The 14673-nt window shown below is 34.1% G+C and overlaps 1 protein-coding gene across 1 annotated transcript; it reads right to left on the minus strand.

Annotated features, from left to right (window-relative positions):
* Nucleotides 1–410: 410 nt before the first annotated feature.
* LOC106875655 (high mobility group protein B3) lies at nt 411–8589 on the minus strand. The gene is made up of 6 exons (XM_014923894.3): nt 8457–8589; nt 2936–3081; nt 2688–2798; nt 2443–2581; nt 2218–2324; nt 411–2105 (listed from the first exon to the last, which is right to left on the minus strand). Exons 1-6 carry the CDS (start codon nt 8458–8460, stop codon nt 1929–1931), a joined length of 684 nt encoding a protein of 227 aa, XP_014779380.1. The 5' UTR covers nt 8461–8589; the 3' UTR covers nt 411–1928.
* Between the last annotated feature and the right edge of the window lie 6084 nt (nt 8590–14673).

A 14673-nucleotide genomic window follows, 5' to 3' on the forward strand; every position in this document is an offset into this window, starting at 1 on the left:
AAAATCTTTTTTACAGGTTCCAGAAGACTGGAATTTTGGAATATGCGTATAAAGATCAATAGTATGGGATACATGTGTCATGATTAGAATTTTTTACAGTGTGTAAAAAGGGAAAGAACCCTCATGTGCAATTTTATGAAATTTGAATCATAGGCATTTCAGTTCCTTACAGAAAAATCTCATTCTTCAAATGCATGTAACATGGGCAACGCCGGGTATTTCTGCTAATCTAATATAAATGTAAAAACTAATTTGTGTCAGTGTGTCGCATTTGGACCCACTCTCATGATTCAATGATACTCCTACTGTTCTTTGTGCTGGGGTGAGAGTAATAGTAGGCATAAAGACGGTGAATGTGGTGGCAAAGACAGATAGAGAGAGAGAGAAAGAAAAAGACAAAGAAAATTAGGGAGAGCTGATGATGTTTTATTAAAAGTTGTAGTGCTGATGGTGGCAGTTGGAGTAATAAGAAAGAGAAACTGAACACCGATGGCAATGGAGTGATAGTAACAGTATGAGCTGTAGTCATGATTGTGGCTGAAGTGGTAGCCAAGGCAGTCAGGGATGATGGTGAGATAAAGTGATGTAAAAGACAGAGGTGAAGGTGGCGGCGTCAGAAATGTGAATGATGTAAATGGCAGACGTGCGGTACTGTTGTTTACCATGCAGCTTTGCAATAAGTTCCAAGTCGACAAATTATACCATTGCTTTGATGAAAATTGTCCATTGGTTGAAAAACATCGTTGAAGTTAAGAAAATCTAATATGTACGCAATGCATGAATTGTCAATGTTGGACCTGAGGCCTAATGAAGAGCCCTCCACAGGATCTAGCTCAAAAGCCACCCTATTGGGCATCATGTACGCTAGTCAAACATATAGCAAAAGGAATTTTTTTTTAAATATTTTATTTCAGTTTAAATAGAATAATTACATCTTAAATTGTTCCTAAGACAACTAATCCTTGCAAGTTGAGCAAGCCTTCAGGGTATAATAATAGTAAAGAGATCATATTCTTGAATGGAAAGGGGATAAACTGTTTACCTAACCAATTTTTTTTTTTTTGTGATAGTTCAACAGGATACTATTTTAAAGGAAAACAACATTTTAAAGGTCATATGAAAACCAATTTTAAAAATATAAGAAAAATTCTTAATTTTACAATATGAAATAGGAACACTGAAGTGGTCAAAGTGATATACTGAAGTAACCAGAAATTGTAAAACAAAATATCTTCATTAATTTTATAAACAAGGCACTAATAGCTAAAATTTAGCCTGTTTTAAAGTTACAAAACTGTATATTCTGTCAATAAACCTGATAAAACACAGTTAAATGGCAAGAGAGAAAAACAGTTATAAGCTGTCAAGTGACATGAAGAAAATAATCATTTGAAGTCATAACCCTGCCAACCACAATGGAGACAAATCAATGCCACTGATGAAGCAGCAGGATTGTCCAATAAGAATTCAGTTTATAAAGAATTTACACCCCCACCCTCTACAAAACAACAAATAAATTTTAATTATTTTACACTAAGTTAAATTGCATTGAATTCTCTTAAGTGCACACTGAGAGTAAGGCACACTTCTATCATCTGAATATAAAATAATCTGTAATCTAATTTCAAAAGGAATGTGAATAATGAAAACATATACAGAACAAAAATGAAATGTCTGATGTCAAATGATATATATAAACCACAAATCATAGCATAAAGAAAAAGAAGTTGTGGTTTAAAGTTAACATTTAGATCTTTTTTTTTTTTTTATGACGAGACACATCAACTTGGGTATAAGACAATGGCAGTGATGGAGAGAAAAATAAATCTGAGCGAAATCACCTCTCTTCTATACATTCTACAAATAATGTTTCAAGTCATTTGTAAGAATTACTGGATGAATGTCCAATATAATTTTAATTTCTCCACCTATTCATCATCCTCTTCCTCCTCTTCTTCTTCCTCCTCTTCTTCATCACCTTCACCCTCTTCCTCGGCTTCCTCTTCATCATCATCAGCCTCTTCATCATCTTCATCCTCCTCCTCTTCCTCCTCAACCTTTGCTTTCTTGACTGAAGAAGCACCTTTAATTTGTTCACCACTTTTCTATAAGCAACAATAAATAAATAAAGCTTAAACTCATGTTTTCTCATCAAAAATCATCTTTCAATACAAATTTTTTTTTGTTTTTAGCTAAAGACAATCAAGTTAACATTACCTTTTTGTATTCAGCAATTGCTACATCATACTTCTTTTTTTCTTCTCGATTTCTTTTTTCATATGGTTTCTTAACTTCATCTGTCATCTTTCTCCACTCCTCTCCAGCTAAAATAAACATGTAATATATATTTCAAAAACTAGATGCATAATGGATAATGCTTTAGTTTATCACAATCATAGAATTACAAAGAAATTTCAAATAAAAAATGAAAATATTACAAACCTAATCTGAGTATCTCTTTGTGATCAATACCCTTCCCATTCATTTTCAATCTGAAGTCATTTAAGAACAGGAAATATGAAGATTGTGGTCTTTTTGGTTTATTTGGATCACCTGAATTTTTCTGTTTATAATCTGACATCTATAGATATGAAAATATAAAACAGTAAAGATATAGACCTCTACAATACATTTACCCTACTTTTTACACACACTGACTTTCATTAGATATGCTTAGTGTATGTTACCTCTTTAACGTATCTGGCTTTATCCTTGGCAGCTTTCTCCTCAAAGGGCTTTTTCTGTACAACAGTTAGAGCCTTCCATTTTTCTGAGCATTCTTTGGTAAAATCTGAAACCTAACAATATAACTTATTACAATACAAGAAAAATTCAATACCACATTCCAAACAAGCCTAATCAATAACTGCACCAGTTCAACTCACATTTTAAGAGGCTTAAATTAAAGCAAAGCATATTATAGTATCCAACTTACTTTAGGAATGGTTTTGCCTGATTTAGCAGCCTGCTCTCTGCAATGTGCCATATAATAGAAGTAAGCAGATGTAGTTCGTTTGGGCCTATTAACATCCTTCGGCTTCTTTCTTTTACGGCCTTTGGTTGCAGCTGCAGGGAGACGACCTAGAAATGCAAGAAAAAAAATTTCAACATAATTTATCTCAATCACAAAAACACAAAAGTAAATTGTTCAGTTTAGGGATGTCAAAAAAGTAAATAAGAATTATTGGGAAGATAACTAGTAAAGGGACATAAATCAACTTACTGTTGAACAACATAAACACTGGAAACAGTAACCAAAAAGTGAACAAATGTCTCTCTTCAATGTGTGTGTAAGAGGACAAATTTGTTTATATATAAAAAAACATATATAACAGATAACTTTATGAGGATAAAAATAAACCTTTTCTATGTTATTCAATAAAGCCACCTTCAGCTTCAACAACTGCTTCTATAAGTGATCTAAATCACATATAGAATCAAGTGGTCCTGGTTTATTTTAGACATTACTCTATTGTAGCTTTCAAAGAATCTTTGGTTTTATGGACGTGTTTATTAACCTCTCAACAATGCTCTACATGTAATTGTCCAATGGACTAAGATCTGGGGAATTAGGAGGCCAAATGTTAGGGATTATGTGATCATGAAAATTTTCAGCCATCTATTCCTATTTTACTAGAGCCATGTGTGATAGTGCAGAGTCTTACTGAAATATATATGGCCCTCCATTGGCATACTCTGTCAATCCAAGGCTTAACAATTATATCCAGGACCTCAATGTAGGCAGCAGAGTTAACTCTAAGGCCTCGTGGACAGAAGTAAGGAGGCATTACATGTCCTTCAATGAATCCGGGACCCGGGGGTCCCCCCTTCCCGAACTAAAATAAGGGATTTGCAGCATATAAGGTCAGGGTAGTTGATTCCATGCAAAAAATCCGAGTTTCTTTTTTTTTTTAGTGAAAATCGTGCGGGTGTGTGTTACTCTGAAAAATTACCAAAAATTGGTTTGCAAAATTCTAATTAAAAATATATTCACATGCTAGAAATAACAGCCAAATCTCACAAAACTGCGATAACATAATGTAATCAATCTACTCACCTTTCTGCAAAGATTTCTTTCAGAGTAATTTCCCGCAAGTAATATGACAAAGTAATTCATGTGAAATTAAATGGATTTTTTTTTAAACTTTCAAAACAACCGTTCATTTTTCACATTTAGACAGCTGGGGGGGATTTTGGTTCGGAGTTTTTCAAAAAATTGAATTTGCGTTTATTTTTACCATATTCTTAATCTCCGTATTTTCCCCACGTAGATTGAAGGGGGGGGGGGGGGAATTCTTTTAAAAACGTTAAAAAAAAAAACTAATTTCACATGAATTACTTTGCCATATCACTGCGGGAAATTACTCATCTTTGCAGAAAGATGAGTAGTTTGATTACACTATGTGAGATTTGGCCATTATTTCTAGCATGTGGGTAGCCTGCTTGAAGGCCTGAGGCTATATATATATATATATATATATATATATATATATATATATACACACGCACATAGTTTTTTTGGGGGAAAAAAATTGAAATTTTACAAACCCAATTTTTTTCAGAATCGTAATCTTATTTTTTTTACGCATTTTGAAAAAAAAAAAAAAAAAAAAAAAAAAAAAAAACTCGGGAGGAGCTGGCAATTGAAATTTTGAAACTTTTTTTCCCTGAGTCGGATCCTCCATAACAAAAAAACGGGATTCCGTTAAAAAAAAAAAAAATATATATATATATATATATATCCATCTTACCAGAAGTTATGACGGAAAAATCGGATCTTGTGAATTTTCCGAAAGTCCCCTCCCCACCCCACAGGTTCGTCTGCGCGCATTTTTTTTCATAGTCGTTTTCCATTTGTTCCCGGGTGAAGGCCTTTATATTGACCGATGTCTTCCTGGGATAAAAACAATAGTAACACCGTCCTCCATAGTAACACCGCCACATTTACTTCACAAGTATATTTTATGAATAAACGAACAGGGATAACTAAACAAATAAATGGACGAAAAGTTAAAAATTTAAATTGAGGGAGGGGGTGAAATTTGAGCCCCTTAAACTTTATAACATTTATTATTGGCGGAGACATGGATCGCATCCCCTCTCGGTTATTTGGGGGGGGGGTCCACAGAAACATCCTTTCGACTGCGGAGATACCGAATCTGCAAAAAAAAAAAAAAAAAAAAAAAAAAAAAAAAAACCGGCATTTCAACCCCACCCCTTTCTCACTCTTTGGGTGAAATACGGAGATTATGATTCTGGGAAAGAAAGAGTGAAATTTCAATTATCAAAAAAAAAAAAAAAAAAAAAAAAAAAATCGACATGCTAGAAACAGCAGCTAAACGACGAATTACGCTTTCAAAAGTTTTATTTCCCCAAACCCCTTTTTTTTTATTTGCCAGAGGGGTGGAGAGGAGGAAAATTAAAATTTCTAAAACATGTTTTTGAGGTTACTTTACCTCTGCCTCAATTTACATTAAATTATTACTTACGATTAGCTAAGGCAAACAAGTAAAACGCAAATTCTTTTCACTTTAATGTTTTTGTATTTAATTTCGATTTGCATATATTCGTCAATTCGCTACGATCTCTTTGAAGTAAACAAAATCAAAAATCTAAATAGGGGAGGGGGGGTAGATTGAATTTTTGTTTTGCATATTCATAATCTCCGACATCTAAAACGTAGGAATCCGAAAAACATGCATTTTTCAACGGAAGTGCGAAACTGCATTGGCCCCTTATTAAACATTGCTTCTCATAAAATGGTGTATATTTAATTTACATCAAATATTTACGGCAAACACAAATTCTTTTTATTTTAATGTTTTTGTCTGAGCTCCTTACGTAATATCCCTTATATTCTCAACAGACCAGTCACTAACAGATGGCGTGCTGGAACGTTTTGCGTCCAATAAGCTGCTAGTCGCCTTAAACTGGTGATCGCAACGGCGGATGTTGTTTTTATTTGATGGCCCTTCATGAAACACGCGTCGCAAGTTCCAATTTCGCAAGCCGAAAAATTGCATTCTCCAGACTGATGCTTGGCGTCAACCTCACGTGACTAGCTACGCGCACATCTCGCGTTTTCTTCATCCATCCGACTGGAGCATCGATTGTCTAAGGCAACAAATGGAAACTACATCGATCTGCACTAAACTGTACGTAGAGTTTATTAGTTGGTCTCATATTCAACATATGAAATATGTAGTGTTGAAAGTTACATCAATAAATAGCTTTGAAATCCCAGTATGACTTTATGGACACACTATATATAACATTCTGCTGGCAATACATTTACCAGTACATACGTGTAAGTCTAAAAATGATTTCTAGCTCTGGCACAATGCCACAAGTTGATGGAAATGGATAGTCGTCTGAATCGACCGACGCGCCTTTGGTTCTGAGTGCTACCGTCTTTGCAAACATGAGAATAATCATTGTTACTACCAAAAATAATTCCAATCTTTCGAAAGTGTGCATGGCTTTTAGTAAACTTTTTTTCGAATTTGTGTTCTACAAATTATTCGTACGCCCTACTGAAATTCTCAAACGTCTAAGGATAATTTGGGACATGCTTCGAGTAGAAATTCGGCGATACCACCAGTAATGCGCTCACGATTCGAATCGCTAATTTCGGTATTGCAAAATACCGTCTAACCACGAGCCAATGATGGATAGATACGATGTGATCGCTTAAACTGCTGGAAAGAGCAGTCAAATTTCCCAAAAGCTGTACATTTACGATACATTAGATAAGTGGATCCGAGGGGTATTGTAGCTTGGGAAAGAATCGGAGCTACTCATAAGTAGTACCGAAACGGGATGAGAAAATGTCTGCGGCTAAACAAAACCCCTTCATCTTATCCGCAACAAACAAGCTTTATCATAAATGATTTTAATAAAGGCAGTGGAATCTTTTCAATGACATCCGGGGCTGAAAAGATTAAAAATAAAAATAGCATTCATCTCTCGATAGATAATTAATATGCGAGATGAGTGCGGCCCATACTTGTTCGGCGCACACATTCCAAACAAGGCCGTTGCTATAAAAAGCAGAACCGCTCTTTTTCTCCATATTCACTCACCTTCCGTGATTGGTTATTTGGCGGAGGTAAAGAATACGTACACCACCCGTTTTCAGCGTAACACTAAACACCTGATGTGCGTATTCTTTACGCTTGCCGGTTATTTTGCACTGCATTTGTAATTTGCTCTTTTCTTCTTCATTAACGTCGTAGCAAACGCAGTACAATTGCCATATTAGGGAGGAAATTACTTCAGATACAATCGGAAGCACGCCAAGCTTCAGTTAAAAGTAACATTTATAATTTTTCGCTGAAAACCTGAAAATTAATTCACAAAGATGTCCAAATAATTTCATCTGGAGTACTTCCACCACGAAAAGAACCCATAAAATGCAGATAAATTTATAATTAAACGAGGATTGTTTGTTTTAACATGGCTGCGTATCAAGTAGCCATGTTAGTTCAGTTTTATCTTCTTCACAGAAGCATTTTCCTGAAAACACTAGAACCAAAACTAATCTTGATTGATTAAATGAATAAAGAAAAAAAATCGATCATCATGAAGTTGTTTAGCTATTGAAAGAATTTTATTATCACTAATTCTAAACTCTTCAAATTACTAAGCAACATAAAGATTGCAGTTTAAAAAAAATGGTATGGATAATTTTCACGATAGAAAAATTATCATTGAAAAATCTTATTCCTTTAGTTTTGAGAATTCTATTAGATTTTGCTGTCAGAGGAAATCGGGTTATAAGTTATAGAAATAGGCAAGTTGCTCAAAATATATCTTGGCACTCGATTCATTTCAAGTTTAGCGCGCTTATCTCCCATTTCCAGCAATTTGGCGGCTCCTCGCACGGTCGTTCTTTTATATCTTTCAACATTGGAAAAGATACGAAAACAATCCGTATTATTTCGATAGAATAGTAATGATCGGTCTTCAATCTACAAACCTTTCCCGAAAACACTAGCTCCTTTACCCAGAAAAGTAATCAAGGTAAAATAAAATAAAGTATTTGTCATGATTTTTGCTGGCTTCCTTTTTCAGAACAATGGCGCCCAACAGAAGTTTTTCTGAGAAGGAAATTAAAACGCAATTTTCACTGAAACAGTTCAAATATCTAACGAAATAAGAAAAAAGAAATTAAATTTTTAAAAAATGAGAAAATTATTAAATTATTTCTGAGAGAATGAAAAGTTAAATCAGGTAACTCGAAAAATTATGTGCCGTCATATACCTATAATTAAACCCCAACAAATTTTTTCTTCGAGTTAAACGGCACGCTTTTTTTTCAGCTAACGATTGTACAACTCAGATTTTTCTAGAAGAAACAAATGGAAGAAACTTTTTCAATAAGAGCATTTAAATTTAGTAACAAGTTGCATATTTTGACATGATCAGAAAATCTTTAAAAAAAAAAAAATGCTTACCCATGTTAGAATCGAAGAGCTAAAGTGAGGGCACTACAGAAGAAACAGTCAGTTTACTAATAATATCGCAAATGGTTACAATTGCTGCACTGCTTTAAACAGTTGCCTACAACACTATAAACCATTCACGTGTGCCAATACGGGAGAGGGGGATACGGTATTTTTTTAATTATTATTATATTACGCTTTCTTTCTCTTAATCTTTGCTTTTTTCTCTCTTTCTTTCACATCTTTCCTTCTCTAGTCCTCACTCTATTTTCGTTTTTATTTTCCCGACCTTTACTTTCTCTCTCTATTACACTCCCGCTCATACTCTCACTTTATTACTCACCCTACTAAAATTCGTCCCACTCCTTTTATGCCCCCTCATTCTTTCTTTTAATATTTGCTTTTTTTTCTCTCTCTTTCTCTCATCTTCCCTTCTCTAGCCCTCTATTTTCGTTTTTATTTTCCCAACCTTACTTTCTCTCTCTATTACACTCCCGCTCATACTCTCAGTTTATTACTCACCCTACTAAAATTCGTCCCACTCCTTTTGTCTCCTCTTTCCTCTCACTATCCCTTCCTCCCCACCAACGATTGCCGTCTTTGCGATGTTTTTCTCGCTGTTTTTTTAATAACTTCACTTTCGCCTTCTCAGCCAACGTGAGTAGGATAAACAGTTAAGGAGGAAGAGGAAGAGTACTAATCAGTATTACTTGGGGAGTTAGTAGGGGGGGAGTAGATTGCTGCAGTGACATTTATTGTAGAGGGGAAACGAGATTTTGCTTGAATGCGAAGAATCATTAAAAAATGGTGATTAATACTATATTAGAATTAGAGATAATGATCTTTCTTTGACATTCGTTGTAATGTGGTTATAAGAAAAATGTTAAATTCTTGAACACTTTCTGTTCAGGTACAGAATCCCTAAAATTTATTTATAAGACAGTATAAATGGGAATGTGTAACGTTCATACCGTTCTCATAAATAAAATTAGAAAAAAGTGAAAAGGTTCCGACCATGAATCGTAAGTTTGATGATGTAAAAGTCATTCTTTTTAAATGCTTATAATGGGAGAAGAATTGACTCAATAGAGTATAACAGGATCGAAACTCAGAGAATTGTAATGCATAACTAGTTCTATTAAATCTAAAAAGGGGTTCTTGTTAAATACGGTGCTAATCTTAAAAAAGTAGACGGGATCAAGAATCAAAACCAAGGAATAAATCTAAATCTAGTTTCGATTTCTGATTTCGGTCGTGATGCTAATAAGCTTGAATAACAATTTCTCTGAAGCTAAGTTGTTTTTAATCTACGTAAAGAATAAAAGGTGCATATATGAGCACTACTACTTCGAGATATAAAACTCTTTTTTTTTTTTACATGACATTTTAAAGGAGAAAGAAACGGGAAGTATAATGTTCACGCATTTCCCTTTTATTAGTGGCTTCTATTGAGAATTGAAACTATGTCACAATTTCATTTTCATTTGTCAACAAAAATAAAATCCTAACTCTAATCATCTCGCCGACCATATGAAATTACCTAGTGAGTTTTCCCGCCATAGCTATAGAGTTAATTGCTTGACCTGTCACTAAAAATTCATTTCTTTCTTTCGCATTTACTTTAAATGAATCTCGTGTTATTGATATTTGTGAAAGAATATGTTTACGTATGCTTCTGAGTGTTTGTATGCGAATGTACATAAGCAATTTTTTCAAAACTGGTTTGCACATTTTGTAGAGTTTATATAATTTATATATTTTCAAGCAAATATCTGAAATTTTAATGGATCGATATGGCTATTACACGTATAGATTTGAACTTTTACGATGATACGATTGGGTGATACTGAACAGATTTATTCCTAAATTGACATTTTAGTTAATCAGGTTGCCCTCTTTATTCTGAGATAAGTAGTGAAACTATTACTACAAAACAATTTTTTTTATAAAATTGGTTCCTGTTGCAGTATATTGACACAGTTCGGCAGATCAGGGCGCAGTAGCAATTGTTTTTATTTTGTGTGAAGATGGAATATTATACATATTTTTATTGGTCCAGATGGACTATATGTAATCTGAACCTTTCCCCCCTTATTATTATTTTTTTTTTACGGAATCCCACGTTTTAGGCTATGGAGATTCCGATTCTGAAAAAAAATTTTCAAAAATCTCAATTTCAAAATTTCGATTCCCCCCCCCCCGGGTTTTATATAGATCCACAGGGTAAACCTAACCCTAACTCAAACCCTAACCCTAACCCTAACCGTACCCCTGACCCTAAACCTAACACTAGTTTTGTGAGATTTGGCTGTTATTTTTAGCATGTAAATAGCCTGCTTGGTGGGTGGGGGGAATTGAAATTTTTCAAACAATTTTTTTTTCAGAATCGGAATCTCCATTGCCTAAAACGTGGGATTCCGTAAAAAAAAATTAATAAATAAGGGGGGGAAAGGTTCAGATTACATATAGTCGGTCTCCGCCTTTTTATTTACTATCGTAATGAAAACTACAAATATTTGTGACTTAGAAAATGTAAAACTGCCAAAATCAAGCGTATTTGCAGGGAATTTTCCGTTTAAGTTGAATAAAATGCTCTTTATACAACAATCATGCCAGCATTTCACCTTATCAACATTGCAACTGTACAATTCAAATTTGACAGAAGTAATTCTAATCACCGAACTTTCGTCTTTTTTTTTCTCCTCACGTAAATACTTTTAACTAGTGTATTAATTTTCACAATTTAGTCATTATCCTCCTGACCTAGCTTCATACTTTATGGGACTGTTCAAGAAACGAGATAAACTATTTACGTTTGAAGTATCTAATATAACTGTTTCGTTTTTGTTTATATTTTCAAGATACAACTTTTAAAACGTGTGGTAAACATTAAATTCGTTAAAAGCTGGAGAGGAACAAAAGAACTGTTAAACTATGCCATTCATCGTCTAGGCAGCAATTCTCAGTGTGGTTGGAGCCATTTCACTCTTACATATTCACACTACCTGGAAAGGCATTAATGTTAGAAAACTTATCCTATTCCTTTGTCTTTCAAGCAGAAATTTCAGTTTTATGCCGAGATCTGTATAGTAAAAGCCGACAACGTCCTGGTTAAAGCTATTTTCACCGACTTAAATCAGGATTGCCTTTGCACAGCTTTACATTGCCTTCCTTTGTTAATTTATATATAAGAAATCCTTAATATAGTTAAGACTCGGCAAATTTATATAGAGAGATGTATGCAGATTTCGGCATGTAGTTGGTATTTTTAACCAGCCAATTGACATTTGCATATAGAACTAAAATGCTGTCCTGTTACGGTAAAATTGGGATCAGCAATAATGTACAGTATAAAAATCTATCTTAGCTTTCTTCAATTACCTAAACGAATAAATGAATGCAAAATAGGTAATTCAAAGGATCTCTCTTCTATTTTATTTTTGTTCTTGGTGTTTTTTTTTGTTTTTTTTTTCCAAATCAGTCTTCGAATTTCCATGTTTAGAACATCAGAAATTCCAATTATGCAAAATAGTTATGGATCCAGTTTAAATTTGTCAAAGAACGTATCCGATCTTATTCACCTACATTTATCTTCACTAGAAATGTAACTGCTCTGCATCAGCCGCAGTTGTGATAATGTGCAAAAGTTTCTCTATCCATTCGTGCTTATCAATTACAGTAGCGACTCCAAAAGTGTGTCTGACTCCGATACTAGATACCCTTGCTACGCAGCCTGCATGATACGTTGAACAGTACATGTTCGAGTGTTGCTATTTCTAACATTTCTGGTGGTGGTGGTGTGGTGGGGTGCTTCTTTCATATTTCCATCACTAATTGCTAAGAATAATCTGTTTCTTTCATATTTCCATCAGTAATAGATAAGGGTAATCTGTTTAAAGTTCACTCTTCATATTTGAACTCTGCTTCAATTGAAAATTCTGAATTGTTGGACTTTTTTTCTTTTATTTCTAATCTTTGCTACTGCTTCCATAAGCCATCTCTACATGTTCTCTTTAGTTGAAATTATTTTCACTTATAAAAACATTCTTGTTTTGATACATTAGGTAATTGGTATTTCAACTACATCCAGAAAGGTCATTCTAAGAACTATAGTCATATTGTACTTCAACACAAACTCTACTCTTCTGCACCCTGATTGTCCCTCACCTAAAATATACTTTAAGAAGGACTATCTTATACTTGAATCCTCAGTTCGCTTCACCCATCTACATGGGTAAAACCTGGAACAAAGCTGGATAGAAATGTCTACCTTGCATGAATACGTGGTGCAACTGATTTAAATTTATATCAAATGCACATAATTGCTACATCAAAGGACACTAGTACAGTTATCCATGAGAAAAGTGTCATTAGAATTTAATGAGAATAATGCTTTAATAAATAACTGGAGCTACTTTGGCATGTGATCTACAACTTAAATGGTGATTACTTTAGTTTACTTTTCAATTTCTAAAAACCCTTCAGATGTTGGCTAAAGATTTTTTTAGAGTAAATTATTTGTATATACCTAGCATTGTAAATGTATTTTTTCAAAATTCTTACTATTTTAATAATAATGATGGAACCATGTTTCATTTATGTCCTAATAAATAATAAGAAGAAACCAAGAATAAACAATATAATAATTAAAATAAGTGGTGGTGTTGGAAAAAGATTATTGACAGTATGTGCACCCTTGTCAAGGCACATATGTGCCTGTGAGTATGTTTGTATATGTTCTGGTCAAACTCTTTGCTGAAATCTCAGGAAGTGGTGGTGGAAGAGCCAAAGGGGCATATAGGTATGACAGAATATACTTCCTTTTATGTGGGTAAAGACTAAAAATTTAACTTCTGCTAAACATCTATCTAAAGAGCAGAAGTGAAATTTTTAGTCCTTCCCTCATGAAAGAAAGTATAAATATATACAAACATTTTGTGAATCTGGGTGGAAGTGATTATGTAGAATTGCATACATTTCAGAGTAAGTACATGTGTAATAGAGGTGCAAGAAAGACGAGTATTTTTTGAATATTTTTCAGATAGCTTAAAACATGTTTTGCACTGTTTCAGAGATACAATTGTATTTCCTATCTGAAACTTACTCCCAATTCATTTAGTTTTAGATATGTATTAATGTGTGTGTGTTTGTGTACTTATATATCTATTTACTAGCAGTATAGCCCGGCTTTGCCAGGGATTAAGTTGGGATTATTAAGCTAATCAAGTTCTTTATTTCAAACCAAACTAAGTAACATGACGTCAAATTTGGGCAGAATCAGTGTTGCAACTGGGGCGCATGGGTTGGGAGTTTGATCAGCAGAGGTGATCAGGTTACACATGCCATCCCTTTGAAAACATCACCGCCATCATCTAACCCCTCTTTGCCCATGGGTTAGGAACCCTTCCAGCAAGGAAAATAGAATGACCAAAAAGGCTCCCGATTCTCTGTCAGAAGCGGTTCTGTTCAGATCACAATAAAGTCTTAAGTATATATATATATGAGGACACGGATGTTACGTAAGTAAAACGTTAATGTTCGAAACTGCAGCAGTTCATAGATAATTTTTTATTCTGTATATTTCTCATTTTGTCCTGTTCTGACGTTTTGCGAAATTTTTCTGGAGAACATTATTTTTCTTTGTGGTTGGGTCGTTGATGACCTCTTTCTAGCATATCGGATGTCCACCTAGTGGTCATCCCTTATACACGTGTAATACAATTTTTTCTGAATTTTCAGATTTTTTATATGCTAGGCCACTTGGTTTTAAATTGAATTAATATTCATTTTATCATCCTATCTATATAAATATATATATATATATATATATGAGCAACACACACAAACACACACGCACGTATGTACACCAATTGCATACATATTTTTTGTACGCATACATGTTCGGATGTGTGTGTGTTGTTCGTATATCAACAAAACACATACACACATCTTGCGTTACATATATATATGGATAAATGATTTAAAATAAATATATTTTGGAAATGGCGATTTACAGTACAATACCTAGAAACATGAAAATCAGACCACATGGGTTTGTTTACATCAATTTGGCAGTTTCCATAAAAAGTGTTGGGAAAGAGATAGAGAGAGCGCGCTCTGCCTCTCTATCTCTCTTCCTCCCTTACACACATGCCAGTTATCTCTCTTTCTCTCTCTCCCTGTCTCACACACACACATGCTGCTCTCTCACACTAACAAAAGAACTTCA

Source organism: Octopus bimaculoides, chromosome 6, assembly GCF_046866305.1.
Source record: "Octopus bimaculoides isolate indiv1 chromosome 6, ASM4686630v1, whole genome shotgun sequence".
NCBI classification, from domain to species: Eukaryota; Metazoa; Mollusca; class Cephalopoda; order Octopoda; family Octopodidae; genus Octopus; species Octopus bimaculoides.